The 19,980-nt window shown below is 39.8% G+C and overlaps 1 protein-coding gene across 1 annotated transcript; it reads right to left on the reverse strand.

Moving 5' to 3' along the window:
* Window positions 1-2,954: 2,954 nt before the first annotated feature.
* TEFM (transcription elongation factor, mitochondrial) lies at window positions 2,955-10,397 on the reverse strand. The gene is made up of 5 exons (XM_004685162.2): window positions 10,267-10,397; window positions 9,829-9,971; window positions 8,701-9,143; window positions 6,457-6,606; window positions 2,955-3,750 (listed from the first exon to the last, which is right to left on the reverse strand). Exons 1-5 carry the CDS (start codon window positions 10,395-10,397, stop codon window positions 3,313-3,315), a joined length of 1,305 nt encoding a protein of 434 aa, XP_004685219.2. The 3' UTR covers window positions 2,955-3,312.
* Between the last annotated feature and the right edge of the window lie 9,583 nt (window positions 10,398-19,980).

Raw genomic sequence — 19,980 nt, forward strand, 5'->3', positions numbered from 1 at the left:
GTGAAATCACAATTATGAATTGTACTCTTCATTAATCTTTTTTTAGCAGCCATACATATATGCTCTTGTATATTTTGACAATTTTAATCACTTTCCTTGTACATTTTCCTTGTATTTTTATATCATGTTTTTTTTTCATAAAGATATTAATGATGTGAATATATCTATTTTGGATAAACTGCTATTCATTAAAACTAATGAAGATGGATTCTGCTATAAGGTTTCTATATAATAGCCATTTTCACATGAGGCTGTTTTTGGAAAAAATATTTTTAAGTTTTAAAAATATACATTTTACTTAAAATCATTTTATAGTAAGATGATTAGGTATATCTGGATTCATTTTTCAGGTGCTTATATATTATTAGTATTTTGTTACATTATCTCATGAATTATAATTTCAACTCAGATGGTAAGGATCCTAATTATGTACAGCTGAAAAATATAGATGTACACCTGTTTACAAATGTTTGTTTTAACCTCTTTATTTGTTTAACATAACTTGTATTGCGAGTATATTGATCTAATTAAAGGTTAAAGCTAAAAGGCTTTACACAGTATTTAAATAGGAATTCCAATGTAAGCATCTGGATAAATATGGGCATTGTACAGTTTTGAATATAAACTATATTTTATAGGTTTCATCTCTGTACAAGAAAATGAGATCTAAAGCTTTTTTTTAAAATAAGATTTATTTATTTATTCATACAGAATTGGTGGACAGGCTAGAAGTACAGGGGTGGTGAGAGAATTCACCAGACAGTGGGGAGCAGGATAGGCAGATCAAAGCATACACTGCTGGGGGTAGCATCAGGTGAGTCAGGAGAGGTCTGCCAAGCCATGTGGGTCACCTCAGGGCCGGGGATAAACTTGCACTGAAGGGGCTGTGGCTCCCTTACAGTGCTGCCACTTTAACCTTGTTGCGCTACCAGGGAGGGCTGAGATCTAAAGCATTTTTTAAAGTATACAAATTTTCTTTTCCTATTGAATTCACAGAATTTACTATGTACTGAATGCTTTCCCCTGTTAATTTGGTCTTTTTTAGTAGGAAATTCTAATTCCCAGTAGTCAAAAGAACAAAGGTGAAATAACTCCCCAGAATTGTACTTTAAGTGTTCAAAAATCAAGAAATAATGTGGATATTTTCCTCCCTACTAGGAACACGTTTACTTAATTTTATTTTACATCATTGTTCATTTTTAAAGTGTCTACTTTTTCCCCTTCCTTAGGTGTAGACCCTGTGTACTCCCCCAAGTCACCCCTGCACCATCACTACAGTACTCTGAGCTCCTGCCTTCCTCCTTACTAGGAACACATTTAATCTTTCTGAGGTTTAGTATAATTTGGAAGAAAATTTCTCCTTCAGATGACACATTTCTATAAGATTTAGATGTACCTGTGTGGTAAAAATAATCAAATATTAATGATCTTTCAACATAGAGTATCTTATAAATGTCTAAAGAAGACACATTCACGTATACCTCCTTACAGAAATATGTGGACAGCAGAAAGCCATATATCCAACATTAACAACAGGTTGGTTAGTGAAGCTGTTTACCAAAATATGTTATCAATGGCAATGGAGGTAGCTTGGAGGAAAGAGAATAATTTAGACATGGAGGTAAAGGTATGTACAACTTCAAGGTACAGGTATTTGTGTGTACAACTACAAATGTAAAAGTAGAGATTTACATCTGCATGGCAACAAGCTCAGAGTGGTCACCAAACTCCCTAAGAGCTGGTGCAGGAAGGGAGAACTTTCACTTATTTTATCCATTTCTGATTACCTGAATTTTTTCTAACAAGTATGTTTTACTTTTCTTTTTTTTCTTTTTAAAGATTTATTTCTTTGTACATACAGAACTGGGGTACAAGCCAGAGGCACAGAGATGGTGAGAGGCTTCACCAGAGACAGAGTGGGGAGCAGAACAGGCAGATCGACGAAGTACACTGTTGAGGGGAGCAGCGGGCGGGTCAGGAGAGGTCTGTTGAGCCATGTGGTCACCTCCAGGGCAGGTGGGGATCAAACTCATGCGGAAATGGCTTTAGCTTCTTAGTGCTGTGCTTTTAACCTGCTGCGCCACCAGGAAGGGCCCGTATGTTTTACTTTTAAGGGGAGGGAAAAGACAATCTTTTGACATCAAAGTGACTTGGATTTAGTATAGGTATAATAAATGAGACTGAAATAAAATGGAAAATGGAGAAATGTGGGGAAAAGCATATTCTCAAAAGATGGTCTGTCAGGTGAAATATTTCACAGCAAAAAATGAAGCTATTATAGAAAGAAAAGGAAAAATACCGGATTGTTTTACACATAGCAGGAATATAACGGACCAGGCGAGAAAATACTAATAATAATGAACAGCTATATACCAAAGACATTTTATGGGGTGGATTGGGGAATGGGATCAGAAACGGTGGGGTAAGGGAAATGCACTGGACTATGGTGATGGCACATGGGTGATTTGGTGATGGAAAACTCACGGGGATTACAACTGAGATGGAAAAATGCACAAAATGTCGTAAAAATAAACAATTATATGATTTCTTTTAAATGAGGCTATTAAACAAAGCTTGTTCGTTGTGGGTTTAATAGATTGAGTGATGAAAACCACCTTTTCGGGCCCTCTCTGGTTGCGCCACGGGTTAAAGTAAAGCACTGCAAGCTAGCCACAGCCACTTCAGTGCTCGTTCAATTCCCAGCCCTGGAGGTGACCCACATGGTATGGCAGACCTCTCCTGACTCACCTGCTGCTCTGCTTCCCTCAGCAGTGTACCTCATCAGTCTGCTTGTTCTGCTCTCCACTCTGTCTCTGGTGAATCCTCTCACCACACTGGCATCCCAGTTCTATATGCATAAATAAATGTCTTTGAAAAAAAAAAAAGAAAAACCACCTTTTGGAGACTTCATCAAACTACATTCTATTTATAGAATAAGAAGAGGAGTCCACTGTTGTGTGTCTATTATATTTAGCTTTATTCCCATAAGCAGCAGCCAGATAAATCATTCTCTAACAGTAAAATTATGCAGATCCTCCAGATGACATTTGCTTTTAAAGGGACATAACTTTCTTGTTTGTGCAATTTAGTGGATGATCTCATTGTTGAATACTTAAAACCTAAAAGGCACAGAATCTCATACGATATTGATTTGGCCTTGGTTTATTACTATATAAATTACCAGCCAAAAATCTTACTTGAAACACTTAAATATACTCAAACATGTTTTCCATTACCATGAATTTATAGCATTTGGGCTGATAAATACAAATTAATACAACTTTAAAAAGACAATAAATTAACCCCACAATTTTAAGATTCAGTGTCAAAAACTACTAATTCATAGAAGGCAACAGCTTGTAATAATGAATCATACAACTCTTCTACTCTGTTTTGTTCAGTAGATGAAAACATCTGTCTGTAGCGGACTATCTTATCTGATGGGAAGAATACCCGTGGGTCTGGCTTCAGCACGGAGTCTGAGAGGAACTGCTTCACTAGTTCTTTTCCGCTAGTCCTTGTGTCACCAATCATCAATTCAAAGTGCTTTCCCACTGCATTTCGATTCATGCTTAGCACTTGATGCTGGCCATCCCGGCCAAAAGTTTTATTTAATAGGGCATAGAGCATGGCTTCCAAGATATGAAAATGTAACAATACAGGAAATAGAGTTGTGTTCTGAATGGAAAGTCCTATTTTTTCCATAACATAGAAGTCAGCTTTAGGCATCTTTGATATGACTGAAGAAATCTAAAAAAAAAAAAAAAAAAAAGTAGAAATAATTAATTATGCTTGATTTCCCTTTCTATCCCCATTTCTACTTTCAAAAAAACAGTTATGAAACTTTTACACTTTCATCTATAATGAAAATTTTGAAGTAACAACAGGCATCTAACGGAGGAATTGGCACAGCCAAGTTCTGGTCATGGTTCTACCAGGAACAGAGCTAAGACAAGCCATCTAGTCCTAAGTACCAGATTCCTCATTGGGAAATGGGCTTCATAATTTCTAAAATCTAAACTGGCTTTAAGATTAGACAATTTAAAACTTAACCTAAAAGCAATTGTTAAGGACCTCAAGTAGTAAATGATTCCGAGAAAACAAGAAAGGTAAAGATTTCACTATCCCTAACTTAAAGGATATATGACAAAGCAATCCAAACAACATGGTATTAGAACAAAAACAGACACAGATCCATGGAACATAATTGAGAGGCCCAGAATATATATGGACACTAATTTATGACAAAGAAGTCAAAAGCATATAGCAGAGCAAAAAAAAAAAAAAAATCTCTTAACAAAGGGGAAAACTGGACAGTCAAGTGTAAAAGAATAAAACTAGGCCACAATCTTAAACCACATACAAAAATTAATTCAAGATATTTAAGACTTCAATGTCAGGCCTAAAACCATAAAGTACATAGAAAAAAAATACAGGTGGTAAACGCAACACCAGCCACAGTGATGTCTTTGTGGATACATCTCCAACAACAAGGGGAACAAAAGCAAAAAGAAATGGGACTACTGTGTTCACCATTAATATGAAAAGGGAGGGGCCTCCCTTGTGCACAAGGAGTTAAGTGTCAATGCCATGAAGCTATCTTAAGCTGCAGAACTCTTGGCCAAGGAATTACCTCCTGTCCCACCTGCTGCTCCCCTCAGCAGTCCACCTGTTCTGCTCCCCACTCTGTCTCTGGTGAATCAACCCCTATACCTCTAGCATATACCCCAGTTCTTGTATGCATAAATAAATTTCTAAAAAATGAAAAGGCAACCTACTGAATGGGAGAAGATAATTGCAAATCATTTATAAGGCAAGGAGTTAATACCCAAAAATATAAAAAACTCGTAAAACTTGGCAACAAATCTGTTTGAAAAAATGGGCCGAGGATCTGAAATCACACTTCTCCAAAAAACACATAAAATGATGCTGATCTCTTATCCAAAAAATGCAAATCAAAACAATATCACCTCAAACCTGAGAAAATGGCTAATAATAAAAAAAAAAACCCCAAGTGTTGGGAAAAGGGAACCCTCTGTTAATGCGAGGTACAACCACTATAGAAAAAATGGCAGAAATGATCCAGCTACCCCACTTCTGGGTATTTAACTGAAGAAAACAAAAACATTAATTTGAAGAGCTATATGAGCTACCATGTTCAGAATTATTCACAAGAGACAAGCGTTGGAAACAACCTAAGTGCCCAATGACAGATGGCTGATGAACATATGGTATATGTACACAAGGTAATACTATTCAGCTATGAAAAGAAGTCTTACTTTCACAACATCACGGATTAACTAGAGAGTATTATGCTTAGTGAATTAAATCACAATAAGGTCAAATACTATATGATTTCATTTATATGAAGCACATAAAGAAAATGAATGAATGAAAACAAAACAAAAACAAAGTAGACTAAGAACAAGGTCAAAGGGGAAGTGAAGGGTCCTCCTTGGGTAGCACAACAGGTTAAAGCATATTACTGTGAAGCTATCACAGCCACTGCAGCATGAGTTCCATCCCCGGCCAGGCAGGTGACCCTCATGGCACAGCAGACCTCTCCTGACCCGCCCACTGCTCCCCTCAACAGTGAATTTCAGTAGATCTGCCTGTTCTGCTTGCTCCCTACTCTGTCTCTGGTGAATCCTCTTGCCTCCCCCACCTCTGGCCTGTACCCCAGTTCTTGTATGCATAAATGAAATGAATCATTTTTTTAAAGTGGGGGGAAGTGGTTAAATTGGGTAAAAATTAATCGTATGGTGATAAATGAAAACAATTAGTTTACATAGGTGTTGATTTAAAAGGTGTATACTCAAATGTTACAAAGCAATATTCAAGTAAAACACTTTTTTAGGAAGAACAATACAATTAGAACAACTATTAGAATCAGTCACTTCTCACCTAATTAATCACAGACTGCTTCATTGAACTAGTTTTCATTGGTATAACCAGAATGAAAATTGTTGCCCACCTCTCAAAGTTTGAAAACACAAGTAAGGTAATATACCATTTTGAAAAATAAGCTTTAGAAATACAGTAATAAAGCTCAATAACATTTAAATGTACTATTGATTTTCTCAGTATCTTTTTAAAAATTGTTTGTTTATTGAAGAACTGAGGTGTAGGCCAGAAGTGTGGGTGTAAGTGTATTCATCAGAGAGAGTGAGGAAAAGAACAGGCAGATCTACTCAAATACACTGCTGAGGGGAGCAGCAGGTGAGATAGGAGAGGTCTGCTGTGCCATGAGGGTGAGCTCTCTGGCCAGGGATCAAATTCAAGCTACAGAGGGATATGTAAGGTATTTCTTGAACTAAGTGAAAGTTTACCTTCTAAATATAGGCGATAGAAAACATAACAGGAATGGGTAAAAAGTACCAAATAAAAATCTATCCTTACTATTATATTCCTTTTGAAAGTAGAAGGTTAAATCAAGCTCTAATACAATTGCCTTACCTTTTCAAAATAGACAGATGATGGGTATGTTCCTTTAATCAACTGGCAACATTCATTTTGCTGCCAATCAAGCACTGCCAACTTTCGATCAAGGTGAGCCCAGGCAATTCTTCGAGTACCAAAAACAATGGACACGATACTATTAACTGCCTAAAACAAAAGGCTGATTTACTTAAGGTTGCAACTATTTTAATAAAAACTTTAAGCTATATGCAAGAATGTCAAACTAATTTGTGATAAAAATATATTTACAATTTATAAACTGAAAATTGTTAAATGCAAGAGATGCGGTTGATACTACCAGTTATAGATGAAGAACCTTTATAGGATCTCAGCACCAAGCTCAAAGTATGCATTCAAATGTTCCCAGGCACTGTGCTAGACTCTGGGAAACAACTGTAAGAAATGCCACCATCAAACAGTTACACAAGAGAGGAAAAACAGTTGAGGAAGACTTAATATAGGACATAGAGAAAAATGGTAAACAAGTCATTTCACACAGATAGCCACAAAGACAGGCTGACACCTGACTCTCAGGCAATGAAATAAGGCTCACAAGTGGGGAAGGAAAAAGGAGTAGACAAGTAGACAGATTACTGCAAAAAGTAACCTGCTTTATCATGAAAGCTTCAGGGAGCCACCAAGAATAACATGACATTGATATTTCAGAAAAATCTTTTGCCAGCTGTATGGATTATGGGCCAGAGAGGGATTTGCATTAGGTGCCTGTTATATGACAAAGATAATGACAGAAGGACAAGAAACAGATGAGATGTAATGGGAGTAGAATTTAAGTGGGATAGAGGATGATCCTGGGACAACTCCATAGTTTTATTTCAATGACAGCATCAATCAAATTGATAGGAGACAGATCAATTTAGGAAAGAGGGAAAATGAATTGTTTACTGAATTAAGTTTGGGTTGCCCATAGGGCTTCTAAGAGGAGTTGTATAATAAGTAATTGGATATATGGATTTAATTCTAAGTTTGGGCTACAGCTATAGTACGAATGGCTTCACCTCACTCCTATATGACTTATTTAGTTATTGAACAAAGGATTATGATCTACAGATATAGAGGCAGCTAAGCAGGATATATAGTTTGTAATTACAATTCCACCTCCCTTTCACAGCCAAGGAATAAATATCTTAAAGCCATAATAGTTTGGATACCCAGACAGCTACAAAATGTAGGCCATCTTTTGGTTTTCATTTTTTAGCTCAATGATCTCAGGCTTTAGTGTGCCTGAACCAGGTTGTACACAGTATCTCATGGGCAACAAAATTTTTAAAAATGACTCTATTGTACAATTTTCTCCATAAAAACTGACTTTAGAACCTAACCCTCTAAATAAAGATGCAAAGCCACTATAATCTTAGTGTAAACAGTAATTTCAGTCATAAATTTAAATGAAAGGCCAAAAACTCTGAAATTTTGGTTGAACTTTGTTCCAGATCAGTTATAATAGGAGTTATATCTAGAGTCGATGGACTTATGAAACCTCCAAATCCTCTAAAAGTATGCAGTATTCTGTATGAGTGGGAAATTTTCTCTCTCACACAGTTTTTTTTTCTGGGAAGAGGATCCATAGCTTTCATCAAATATAGTATAATTCATCAGTTCTACTTTTCAAAAAGTATCCTATTGTCTGATAACTATCTATCCAGGAAAAAAAATAATACGTAAGGTATGAGAGAAAACTTTACTACATATGATCTAAGTTCTGCCAAAGCTTAATATCTGATATGCCAAGTAATAGCTATTTCTTAAGGCAGTACTGAAAAAGATCTGCTTTTAGAATGGTTTTAAAGGAGAATGAAAGGAATGCAAAATATGTTTGTGGGAAAGACTAGTATAATGTTTGAAAATCACTGCTTGGCCATAACACTTCTAAAACAAACCTCACAGACCTTTTCTACATGATTGGTTTGTTCTTGTTAAAATCCCATCCTCTTTAGTTAGCCTAATTCTCTCCTTCAGGATCAAGGCTGAGTTCTTCCAGTAGAAGTCCCCAATAATCACAGCTCACAGTTCTCTCTTCTTTAAAGTGACGATTTACTATCTTACATCTTATTTGGTAAAAATCATGTACTACTGTGTAGAATAGATAACACTGTATGTCTATCTGGACCCATCAAAACTGTAAGTTGCCTGAGGAGCCATGTCTTCCGGTACCTAGTAGTGCTATTTGGAGCAGGTTCTCAATAATTTAGGCAGTGTAAAAGATCAAGAAAAAGGGTATACCTTGAGCTTTTCTTTTCCTACATCTGGTTTGATGAGCTTTCTCAAGAGCCGGTTTTCCTGTAACTGTCTTTTTTTCTGGCCAGTCTCTGGACAAAGAATGGAGTTACAAACTTGAATGGTAGTTTTGTACTGGAACAAGGGAACATTCATTAAACTTTCCAAATTCTGAAACGGCCCAAACTTTTCTCTATGCTGTACAATATTGTTGGACTTTCTTCCACGAAGCAGTCTGAAAGCCTCAAGTTCTTTATTAGATGCTGTATTCAGTACATGCAAGATGGAAGCCTGCTGTTCTGAGGAAAACAGCTTGTCAAATGCATTAACAGGCTCCTCTGCATTTTCATGAATGTTCATAGGAGCAGTAGATTTTTTTCGACGGCAGGAATAATGTAGGGTCTGGAAGAAGGATGACTCTAATGGAACTGGCAAACATCTCCACCTCCCTAGAATGAAAATTTAGCAAAATAGAAACTTTGTTACAAATTAAATTTTTTAACTTATAAATTAAAAATTTCTTTTGTTAATATGGTTACATATTTTTAAAGAGCTTTCTATTTTTATTCATGAGAAATGTCTTGTGTTAAGCCCTAAGTTTTACTAGTTAGAAACCTTATGACAATTTAAAAAGTATGTATTTTAAACATTTTCAATTGCTCTACTTTTTGATACTTTCAACTTTAACGGGAATTTTTGTAATTCTCATCTAAGAATATTTTCACTAGTGAAATTAGTTTTCTATTTTCACTGGTTCTGGTGGAACCAAATAAAATTAAATCTAATCCATTTATAAGAATGTTTTAGCTGAGTGGTACATTTTATCGTTTTAATTTTCTTCTGTACACTTTTCAAGATTTCTAGTATGCCTACGTTTCTGCAAGAAAAGCCATGCAAGAAACAACTTATATGGTTGTGAAACTAACAGAAAATCACTCCGCTATCCCAGTTACTAAAGGAGCCAGAGGTGAGCAAGCAGTTAGAAACCGAGACTTGCACCCGCGACCCAGTCTCGTTAGAAATTGATCGTGAACCCGTAGGCCAGGTGCTGGAAAAGGGACCTCAGCGATTAATACTCCAGAACCAGGAGCTAAGGGGGAGCCGGAAAATTAACCCACTATTCCAGGACCCTACCTCCCGCCAAAATGAGACTCATTACGCTCATCCTCCACGTTATAAAGCAGTAGACTCCCACAGTCCAGGTTTCCGCCACTGACTTCCGTTTCCTGCGTCCCTCACCCCGAAGTGTCCGATCTTTCGGAAGGTTCCTGCCGAAGCTGCGTTCCGGGGAGGGCGGGAGGAGGAGCTCACTGCGAAGTGGGCGGGCCAGAGTTCGGCTCCATTCCCTAGCAAGCGCCGCGCTGTGCCCTGTTGCCAGCCGCTTTTATTCTACTGCCTCTGGGAACGTGTTGATGCCACCGGATCCCTGACAGCGGCTGGATCAAATCTCTAAGGATTTGGCTAGGTCAGTTTTTGCCCACAATTAGCAGAGTCCCTTCTGGGAGATTCCTTGGGTTTCTCTTAGGCACTTAAAACGATGATGCCAGGGTAGGTGCAAGGTATACAAATAACCATATTACCAGGTAGAATGGACTAACTGCTAGGTGTTCAGAGCTCAGCAGGGAACCGGCATGCAAGCAGGAGGTCGGGGCCGGAAGGGGTTGCTTGGGTCCTGTGCCTTCCACGTCCGAGCAATATTTCATCGTGAAGGGATGGACACCGGAGCCAAATTTGGTTTGGCCTTGAAAGCAGGGCGGAACTTTAAATACCCCCACTAGGTAACCGGAAACCATTGAGGCTTTCGTGGAGTCAGACTGGAGGTGTGTTTCTAGAATATTTGCCATATATAGCAGTATGAGGTTGGACTGGTAATGAAGAAAGTGAGAACAAAGAAAGTATGGCAGGCAGCCATAAAGACGTAAGGACTTGTTTTCTGGCAATGCTAAGGAGTGGAGAATTCATTAATTCTGGATGGAAGATGGGAAGACTATCTTTGTAAAATAAACAAAAACAGGAAAATCAGGAGAGAGGTGACTTTTGAATGGGAAGAAGATGAGTTTGTGTCTTTATGAAATGGTATTGCTTGTAGATACAGCCAGGGAGGCAGTAAGAATAGGGTGGGTCCTTAGTGTTAATAAAAATTACTTATAAAATTTTGGGAATTTGAGGGGATCTTATGAATCTAACAAGAAATAATGTCAACTTTTTGTGCAGAATCCTCCAAGTCAAAAGGAAATAATTTCCTTTTAACTCTAGTATTTATTCCATTTAATGAGGTGTTACCGATTGAATTGTATCCCTCAGAAAAATATGTTGACGTTCTAGCTCTCACTACCTCAGAGTGTGACCTAGTTTTTGGAAACTAGGTCCTTGCAAATGAAATTAGCTAAAATAAGGTCACACTGTATATGCATGTGTATGGGGGGGGGAGGGAAGGCTAATCCAGTATGACTGGTTCCTTATAAAATGATGAGAATTGGGGCAGAGATGAGAGTGATGCATCTCCAAGTCAAGCCAAGGCCAAAAACTACCAGCAGGTCATCAGAAGCAAGGAGAGTTGCATGGGAAAGGAGCCAGGCCTCCTGATACCTTAATTTCAGACTTTTACAAAACATCTAGAACTTTAAAGAATAAATTTCAGTATTAAGCCTCCCAGTTTGCTGTAATTTGTTCTAGTGGCCCTAGGAAACTATCACATGTGGTCATAAGTGATTGGTGCTTTCAGAGATGATGTGGTTCAAGCGAATTATAACAAATCACTTGGTAACCGTAGAGCCTTAATAGGTTTCTCATCCTCTCTGACCCTCAACTTCCTCTTTTGTGAAATGGAGGTAATACTTGCTCTACAGGGCTGCTAAGAGGATTAATAAGAAGCTAGATACAGAGAACCTGGCATATAATAAGGATTCAATAAATGTCAGTTCACTCATTAGAGTATCACCCGTTCTTAGGACCTAGTTATTAACGACCTTCAAGGAATGCTCCTCAGAGCGTTCACTCAGAATTACATTTTTAAAAATAATATAATAGTTTATTTTTACGTCATTTTGTGCATTTTTCCATCTCAGTTGTAATCCCCGTGGGCTTCCCATCACCAAATCACCCGTGTGCCATCACCATAGTCCAGTGCATTTTCCTCCCCACACTGTTTTTTATCCCATTCCCTACTCCACCCCCATAAAATGTCTCTGGTATATAGCTGTTCATTATTATTATCATTTTATCGCAGGTCTGTTATATTCCTGCTGTGTCACGCAGAATTACATTTTGATGGAAGATTGAAAGTGGGTAGGAAAGAGGCAACCACTTTGCATGATTTACTGTAAACCAGAATCTGAGCATTCAAAGTGAAAGTTACTATCTTCCTTAGAAACTAGATCCTTCTTGCTTCCCTGTTTATATTGTAGCTTCCCTGTGTAGCTGTCCCTGTCTTCTCCCACTCATTCTATTGTTATAATCTGTTAGCTAGTGTTGATTTTTTTTTCTTAAAATTTTTTAAAGATTTATTTACTTATTTATACAGAACTGGGGCACAAGCCAGAGGTGCAGGGGTGGTGAGAGATTGGGGAGACATAGTGGGGAGCAGAACTGGCAAATTGATGAAGTACATATCAGGAGAGGTCTGCCATGCCATGTGGGTCATCCCCAGAGCTGGGGATTGAACTTGCACTGAAATAGTTGCAGTGCTGCATCCTAACCTGTTGCACCACCAGGGCGGGCCCTAGTATTGATGTTTTACTTAAAGTACTTATTTAGGCACAACAGGTCGAAGCACAGCACTGTGAAACTGTCTGCAGCCACTGCAGCACAAGTTCAGTCCCCAGCCAGGGAGATGACCCACTGCTCCCCTCAGCAGTGTATTTCAGTCAGTCTGCCTGTTCTGTTCCCCAGTCTGTCTCTGGGGAATTATCTCACCACCCCACCACAACTCTGGCCTACACCCCAGTTCCTGTATGCATAAATAAAAATAAACCTTTAATAAAAAAAGAAAATATATGAATGGGGTCTTCCTCATGGCATAGGGGTTAAGCCTCAACACTAACAAGCTATCAACAGCCACTGGAGCATGAATCCTATTCCTGACCAGGGAGCTGACCCACATGGTACAAGCAGATGTCTGTCTCGCTGCTGCTTCTCTCAGCAGTGTATTTCAGTAGATCTGCCTGTTCTCCTCCCCATTCTATCTCTGGTGAATCCTCTTCATTCCTGCCCCACACCTCTAACCTGTACCCCAGTTCTTGTATGTATAAATAAATAAACCTTTTAAAAAAGAAAATATATAAATGACCACATATGTAACAGATATTAGAAACGGGCTGTCGTTGGAATTGGTAGAATTGAATTCACCATCAGATAGATGTGAATTGCCTAATATTTGGGGGGGTTAATCCCCTCCCTTAGAAACAGGATGTAGACGTGTAAACACTGTGTTCTCTAACTTTTAGAATATTACTTAGGGTTTCCCCCACCCTCCTTCCTCTTTTAATTTCCCTTGTAAATAAACTTAAAAAACAATATCAGGGTTAGAATAAAACCCAGTGTTGGTATTGAGGAACTTTACTTGCCTAATGCTAACTATAAGGCCAACAATAATGCCTTCAGGGTATTGGTGCAGCTACCTGAAGAGAACCTTTTATGTGGAGATTGACGCATCTGGAGAAATATAGAACCGAAATTTCTTTCGGCATACCAAACAGATTGTGTAAGCTATTTTTGTACCAATTGCTAATAATTTTGTCTAGTATTTATTACATAGCTAAAAAGTTATTCTGCAGAGTGAAAAGATATTTGCCATATGTCTAGCTAACAAAGATCTCTCCAGAATATGTGAAAAATTCCTACAAATTAACAAGAAACGGCAAAGCAAAACAACTGAAAAAAATGGACAGGAGACTTAGGTATTTTGCCTAAAGAGGATCTTCAAATTAGAAAACAAAAAGGTGTTTCACCTGGATTAGTCACCAGGAAGATGCAAGATGAGCCACTACACACCCATTAGAATAGCTTAAGTGAAAACATTAATACTGCTACATCAGTGGGTTGGAGTGTTGGCAAGGACAGAGAACTGCTGGAATGCTCATACGTGCTGTTGGAAGTGTAGATGAGAGAAGCACTTCAGAATGTTGTTAGGCACATTCTCCCAAAGCTCAGCACGTCTACTCCTGATGGCCCAGCACTCCTGTCCCTGGGACTACATTTAACAGAAGGCAAACATTGGTGTACTGAAGACAGGTAACAGGTTGAATGACATGTATGAAATTGCCACATTTGACAGCTGTAGTGTAATGAAAATGGCAATTTCACAGGGTTAAAACTAACACAAGAATGTTCATAGCAGCATAGCAGGTTTCTGTGTTAACCAACACCTGGAATAACTCAAATGAATATACTGAATATATTGAATAAATTCAATAAACTTCAACTATAGCCAGCACCATGAATGAATCTTGAGAATATAATGTTGATTATGGTGATGGCACATGGGTGACTTGGTGATGGGAAACTCGCGGGGATTACAATTGAGATGGAAAAATAAATGTACAAAAGATGTAAAAATAAACTTATAAAATTAAAAAAGAAAATATAATGTTGATTGAAATAAGCCACACACTTATATAAAGTATAAAAACAGATCAAATAAGCTCCAGTGATAAAAATTAGATTAACTTCTGGGGAGTGGGAGTCTTGGAATGTTGGTTATGCCCCCTTATTTTTTTTATAATATAGTCATTCATTTTTACATCATTTTGTGCATTTTTCCATCTCAGTTGCAATCCCGTTGGGCTTCCCATCACCAAATCACCCATGTGCCATCACCATAGTCCAGTGCATTTTCACTTCTTTTTTAAAAAAGGATTGATTTATTTATGCATAAATAGTGATAGAGGTGGGGGTGTGTGTGAGAGGATTCACCAGAGACAGAGTAGGGAGAAGAATAGGCAGATCGATGAAGTACACTCCTGAGGGGAGCAGCAGATGGGTCAGAGGAGGTCTATGTGGGTCAGCTCCCTGCCCAGCTGGGGATTAAACTCACACTGCAGTGGCTACTGATGGCTTCATAGTGCTGAGAACTGACCCTTGCACCATCAGGGAGGCCACTAAACACAATTTTAAAATTCTGGTTCCAAAAGGAGCACCCCAATGTTCAAATCAAATTTCTAACAGATGTCATTCTAACCCGAGTGTAGCTGAGACTAAGCCACTGTAACTGACTTCTCTTTTATATATAAATATATATATATATATAAATAATATATATGAACATTGTTGTTCATTTTAAAAGTGTTTACTTCCCCCCACATCAGGTGTAGATCCCATAGAATTTCCTCCCCCAATTTGCCCATGCAATCACCACAGTCCCCCATGCTCTCTCCTTCCCTTTCCCCTCCCTCTTCCCCACATGCAGGATATATCTGGTTTATAATTATCTGTTTGTTTTGTTCTATTATTTATTCTCCTGTCTTATTTGGTTCCCTTATATTCCTCCTCTAAGTGAAACCACCTCATATTTTACTTTTTCCTTCTGACTTATTTCACTAAGCATGATCCATCCATGTCGCTGCAAATGACATGAGTTTATATTTTTTGATTGCTAGTAATATGCCATTGTGTACATATACCACATCTTTTTGATCCAATCATCTATTTTTGGGTATTTGGGTAGTTTCCAGGTTTTTCCTATTGCAAATAGTGCTGCAATAAACATAGGAGAGCATGTATCCTTTTAAATTAATGTTTTTGAGTCCTTTGGGTAGATCCCTAGGAGTGGAATTGTTGGATCAGATGGAAGCTCCATTTTTAGTAGACTGAGGAACCTCCACACAGCTTTCCATAGTGGTTGGACCAGTTTGTACTCCCATCAGCAGTGTAGGAGAGTTCCCTTTTCACCACATCCTCACCACCATTTGTTATTGCTAGTTTTTTGTATGTGTAAGGTGATATCTCATTGTGGTTTAGATTTGCATTTCCCTGATTATAAGAAACATTGAACATTTTTTTCATGTGCCTGTTGGCCATTTGACTGACTTCTCAATCTATCAGGTAAAGATGTACAATGTAAGCACTCAGTAGCATGTTGTGCTCCATTCATTCAGGACTTTCTATTTGGTGCTTCAGATTTTATACCTGGGTTTTTCAGCTTTTCCATCTGCGTTGGGTCATTGTATTTTATGTAGACTCCAGTAAGCCAGACAGCCTGTGTACTGGAGCTCTCAACTTCACTCCATTTAACCTCATACAACATAAAATTGACCACTTTAAACATTTTACAGTCTAAAATTCAGTGGCATTTGGTTTGTCAATAATGTTGTGCAACCAGCTTCAGAACATTTTCAACATCCCAGAAGTAAATCTCACACCCACCTCATTAGCAGCTGCTCTCTAGCACCCTTGCCCCATCCCCCCTTTCTAATACGATTTCTGTCTGTGGATTTGTCCATCCTGGACATTTCACAGAAAGGATAAACTAACATTGTGAGGGTTCAGTACTTGCCAGGCACCAAGGTGAATATGACAATTTGCTCTTAATGAGATCACCGTTCACTGAAATGAAACATATTTATTTTTCAATGAAAAATAAATTGATTTTAAAAAAACAGTACAAAGTGATGTTTATTGTTACAGAAATATGAACGTTGGGTCCTCCTTGGTGGTGCAAGGATTTAAGTCTCAGCACTGCGAAGCTGTCTGCAGCCACTGCAGCAGTTACATCCTTGGCCAGGGAGCTGACCCACATGGCTCAGCAGACCTCTCCTTTCTTGCTCCCCTCAGCAGTGTATTTCAGTCCATCTGCCTCTCAGCTCCCACAATCCTCACCTACTCCCAAACCCCCAACCCTCACCTGCCCCCATATCTGGCCTGCACTCCAGATTTTATATGCATAAATTTAAAAAAATTAAACAAAAAACTTTGGCAGTATTATAGTACAGAGGCCCTTTGGGCTCTGAGCTGGTTCCTGTTAAAGACAATGTGAAACTCAGTAACAATAAGTAGGTGAACTTGTTCAAGTTCTTCTCTGTGGTTGCTTGATTTTCTTTTCTTTTTTTTTAATATATTTATTTTATTTATGCATGCAAGAGCTGTGGTAAAGATGAAATGGAATAATGCATGCAAGGGGCTGAACACAGCAATCCCTGGATAAACAGTGGTTGTAACAGTGAATGGTGTTTTCTTTCTTCTTTTTGTATTTTCCTCATTTCTTCTGTTTGTTTTTCTTTAAATTGTGAAGTAATGAACATAATTCTTTAAATTTTCAAAAGGGTGGTAGTCTGGCCCCTGCAAATCTTGAGCCCAGTCCAGGAATGGGAGGGTTAAAGGACTGTCTTCTTGCCCTACTATAACTGAGCTTGCTTTGACAGGGACAATCTTCAGATGTTTGTGCTCTGAGGGACCCTGGGGACTTTATTTACAGAGGACATTCTGTCCCAGGGCCCAGATGGCCCCATAATCTCCAAGCAGCTGGCTGCACGGAGTCCGAGTCCACAAGGGAGCCGGCCTCAGCTCAACCTGGTCCTCAAACTCTGGCCCCTAGCCCCAGTACTCAGCGTCCACCCTGGCTAGGACAGCCTTTGGCACGGTGTTCTTCCCTTAAAGGCAGCTTCTGCTTCCTGAACACAGAGCTAGCTCAGCTTCGATGGGATCTGATCCCCATGAGTCGGCTGGGGAGTGGATTTTTATGGTAACAAAAATGTTTTGGAAATAGTGGTTGAACAACTTTGTGCATGTGATTAATGCCATCGAGCTGTACATTTAAAAATGGTTATACTAGCCAGCTTTATATAATAGAGTTTACTACAATTTCTTTAAATGAAAAGAAGACAGGAATGGGAGGGTGGCAGGGAGAGGTTACAGGCCCGCGGCTGTTTTGTGACATCACCAGGGATTGGTGAACACACGGGAGACTAGGGCTTAGGTACCTGTTTCCTTCTTTTGACTCCATGACTTTAGGTCATGTAGCTTCTCAAAGATTAAGATGAGGTCCTTGGAGGGCTCAAGTGGACTCAAATGTGACCAAATGGTTTGAAACTCTGTGGTTATTAATTAGTATTATCCTTCTCACCCTCTACCTTTTAGGTTGGATTTCTGTTAAATGGAAAATTCCAGAAATAAGGACAGGAAGAGTAGAGACTAAAGGAATTTCTCAATCTCTAGCTCCTCTCTGTGAAGGAGATGCTATGTTTTCCCTTGGTTTGGCTGTTGTGGGAGGAAATGCCAGACTTGAGATGCCACAGGGAAACCATGAACCACCCCCAACATCACAGTTTTGTTCTGGTACTGGACAGTGGAGACATGATGCCCTTGACTTCTCCCTGCTTTGTCCCCCAACTTCCCCATCTTCTGGCCTTCCTATCTTGCCTTCATTCCTATTTTCCTCCTGGGAGATTTATTTCTGTCCCATTTTTCAACTAAAGCAGAGGAAATGAATCATTATTCAGCCCGTTTGGTAAATAGCTCCATGCCCTTTGACCCCAGCTGGATTCTCTCACTGGTTCCTCCAGAGCTGCTCCTGGTTTAGACCTTATTCTTCACAGTGAAGACCCCTCATGTCTTGGTTATTCTTGGAATGTTCCTTCCCCCAGGGCCTAAAGCTTTGACCTACCCTACTTTGAGGGTGGGGTGAGGGAATGGGAAATGAAGCAGCATTCCAAATGAGGATCCCGCCAGCTGACCAGAGGGCAGGAGAAGCAAGGCAGCCACTGTTTTGAAGGTTTTGTATGCCACATACTGGCACATCTCTGTGATTCTGTCAGATGCATCTTGAAATCCTCATTTTATAGATGAGGATCCCAAGATGCATAGAAGTAAAGGAACTTGCACAAGGCCACACATCTAGTAAGCAGTGGGGCCAACATTCAAAGCCTGGGTTTGTGCCATTATACTGAGCTGCTCTGTGATCTTGCATGTGTGCTGAATTAGAGATCCCTGCAAGCAGGCCAGCTAGAACATCAGTTGCAGTCCCTCCGGATGGGACCCTGACATCTGAGCTTTGGAGGCCACATGCATAGATAGATCAGCATTTCCTGCAGAGGGAATAGCAAATGTGTGCAGTATGTGCCTTATCAGGACCTAATCTGTCACTGAAGAGGGCGTCTGAGTGACTGAGATGGAGGAGGGGAACTGGGATTAATGCAAGTCCCAGATTAGAAGCAGAGACGTTTTCCACACCTCATGGTGATGGAACTTCTCTGATAAAGTACCCAGCGGTGTCCACTGGTGAAGTCACACTTGCTAGTGAACAGTCATGCAACTATTTATTGGATTTCTAAAAATATAGGCACTATTTCTGGGAGCTATGTGGGACACATAAAAACTGACATCAAACTAGTATGGTATGGGTACATTGTATGAGTGTGGGGGGGGATTAATATAAATAACTGATGCAAGGTAGATAGTAAGCACATGATAAAGCCAAAAGGGATGGAAAGATGCTATAAAAAATGTCCAAAAAGGGGCCTTCCTTGTAGCCTAGAGTTAAGTCTGTGTTATAATGGGGACACACCTGAGTTAGATCAACCAAGGAGCTGACCCATATGGCACAGCCGACCTCTCCTGTCTCACCTGCTGCTCCCTTCAGCAGTGTATTTCAGTAGATCTGCCTGTTCTGTTTCCCACTCTGTCTCTGGTGAATCCTTCCACACATAACCCTCACATAACCCCATTCCTTACCATGTGAACCCCCAAGCCACAGGCCTACACCCCAATTCTTCTACGCAAAAATAAGTAAAATCTTTTTTTTTAAAGTGTCTTAGAAGGACCAGAAGCTAAAGAGATAACTTGAGCTAGGTACCCAGTACTGCTTCGTGAGGTAGCATTTTAACATCTAAGTCTCTGGTAGATGTAAAATCTGCACCAGTAGAACCCTTCAACAGAAGTGAGGTCTTTATGAGTTTTCCAAGGAGTCCTGAGATGCAGACACTCGTCCTTATTCCCCTTTACACAGCGCTGTCCTTAACCCCTGCGCGACTAGGTGGATACTGAGGTCCAGAAAGCTTGCCTCGATCGTCCCAGCCACGCACCTACGGAGTGGTGGGGCAGGATTTGACTCCCCACTCCCTAGGACGAAGTCCGACCCCGCGCCGGGGTCCCTCCCCTCGGCGGGCTGCCCCTAAAGAGGGAGCGGCTCCTCCACGGTGCTCGGCTGCCGTGGACTTGCCGAGGGAGGGGCCGGGTGTCCTGCAGGGGCGGGGCTGGCGTGGCCGGCGGGGCCGGCGGGCCGGGTGGCGGAGCAACTCGGTTCCTCTCCACCTGCCGGGGCGAGCGCGCGGGCCATGGGCTCCGGCGGGCCGA

The sequence above is a fragment of the Condylura cristata genome, unplaced genomic scaffold, assembly GCF_000260355.1.
Source record: "Condylura cristata isolate star-nosed mole 26May11 unplaced genomic scaffold, ConCri1.0 scaffold00017, whole genome shotgun sequence".
NCBI lineage: Eukaryota > Metazoa > Chordata > Mammalia > Eulipotyphla > Talpidae > Condylura > Condylura cristata.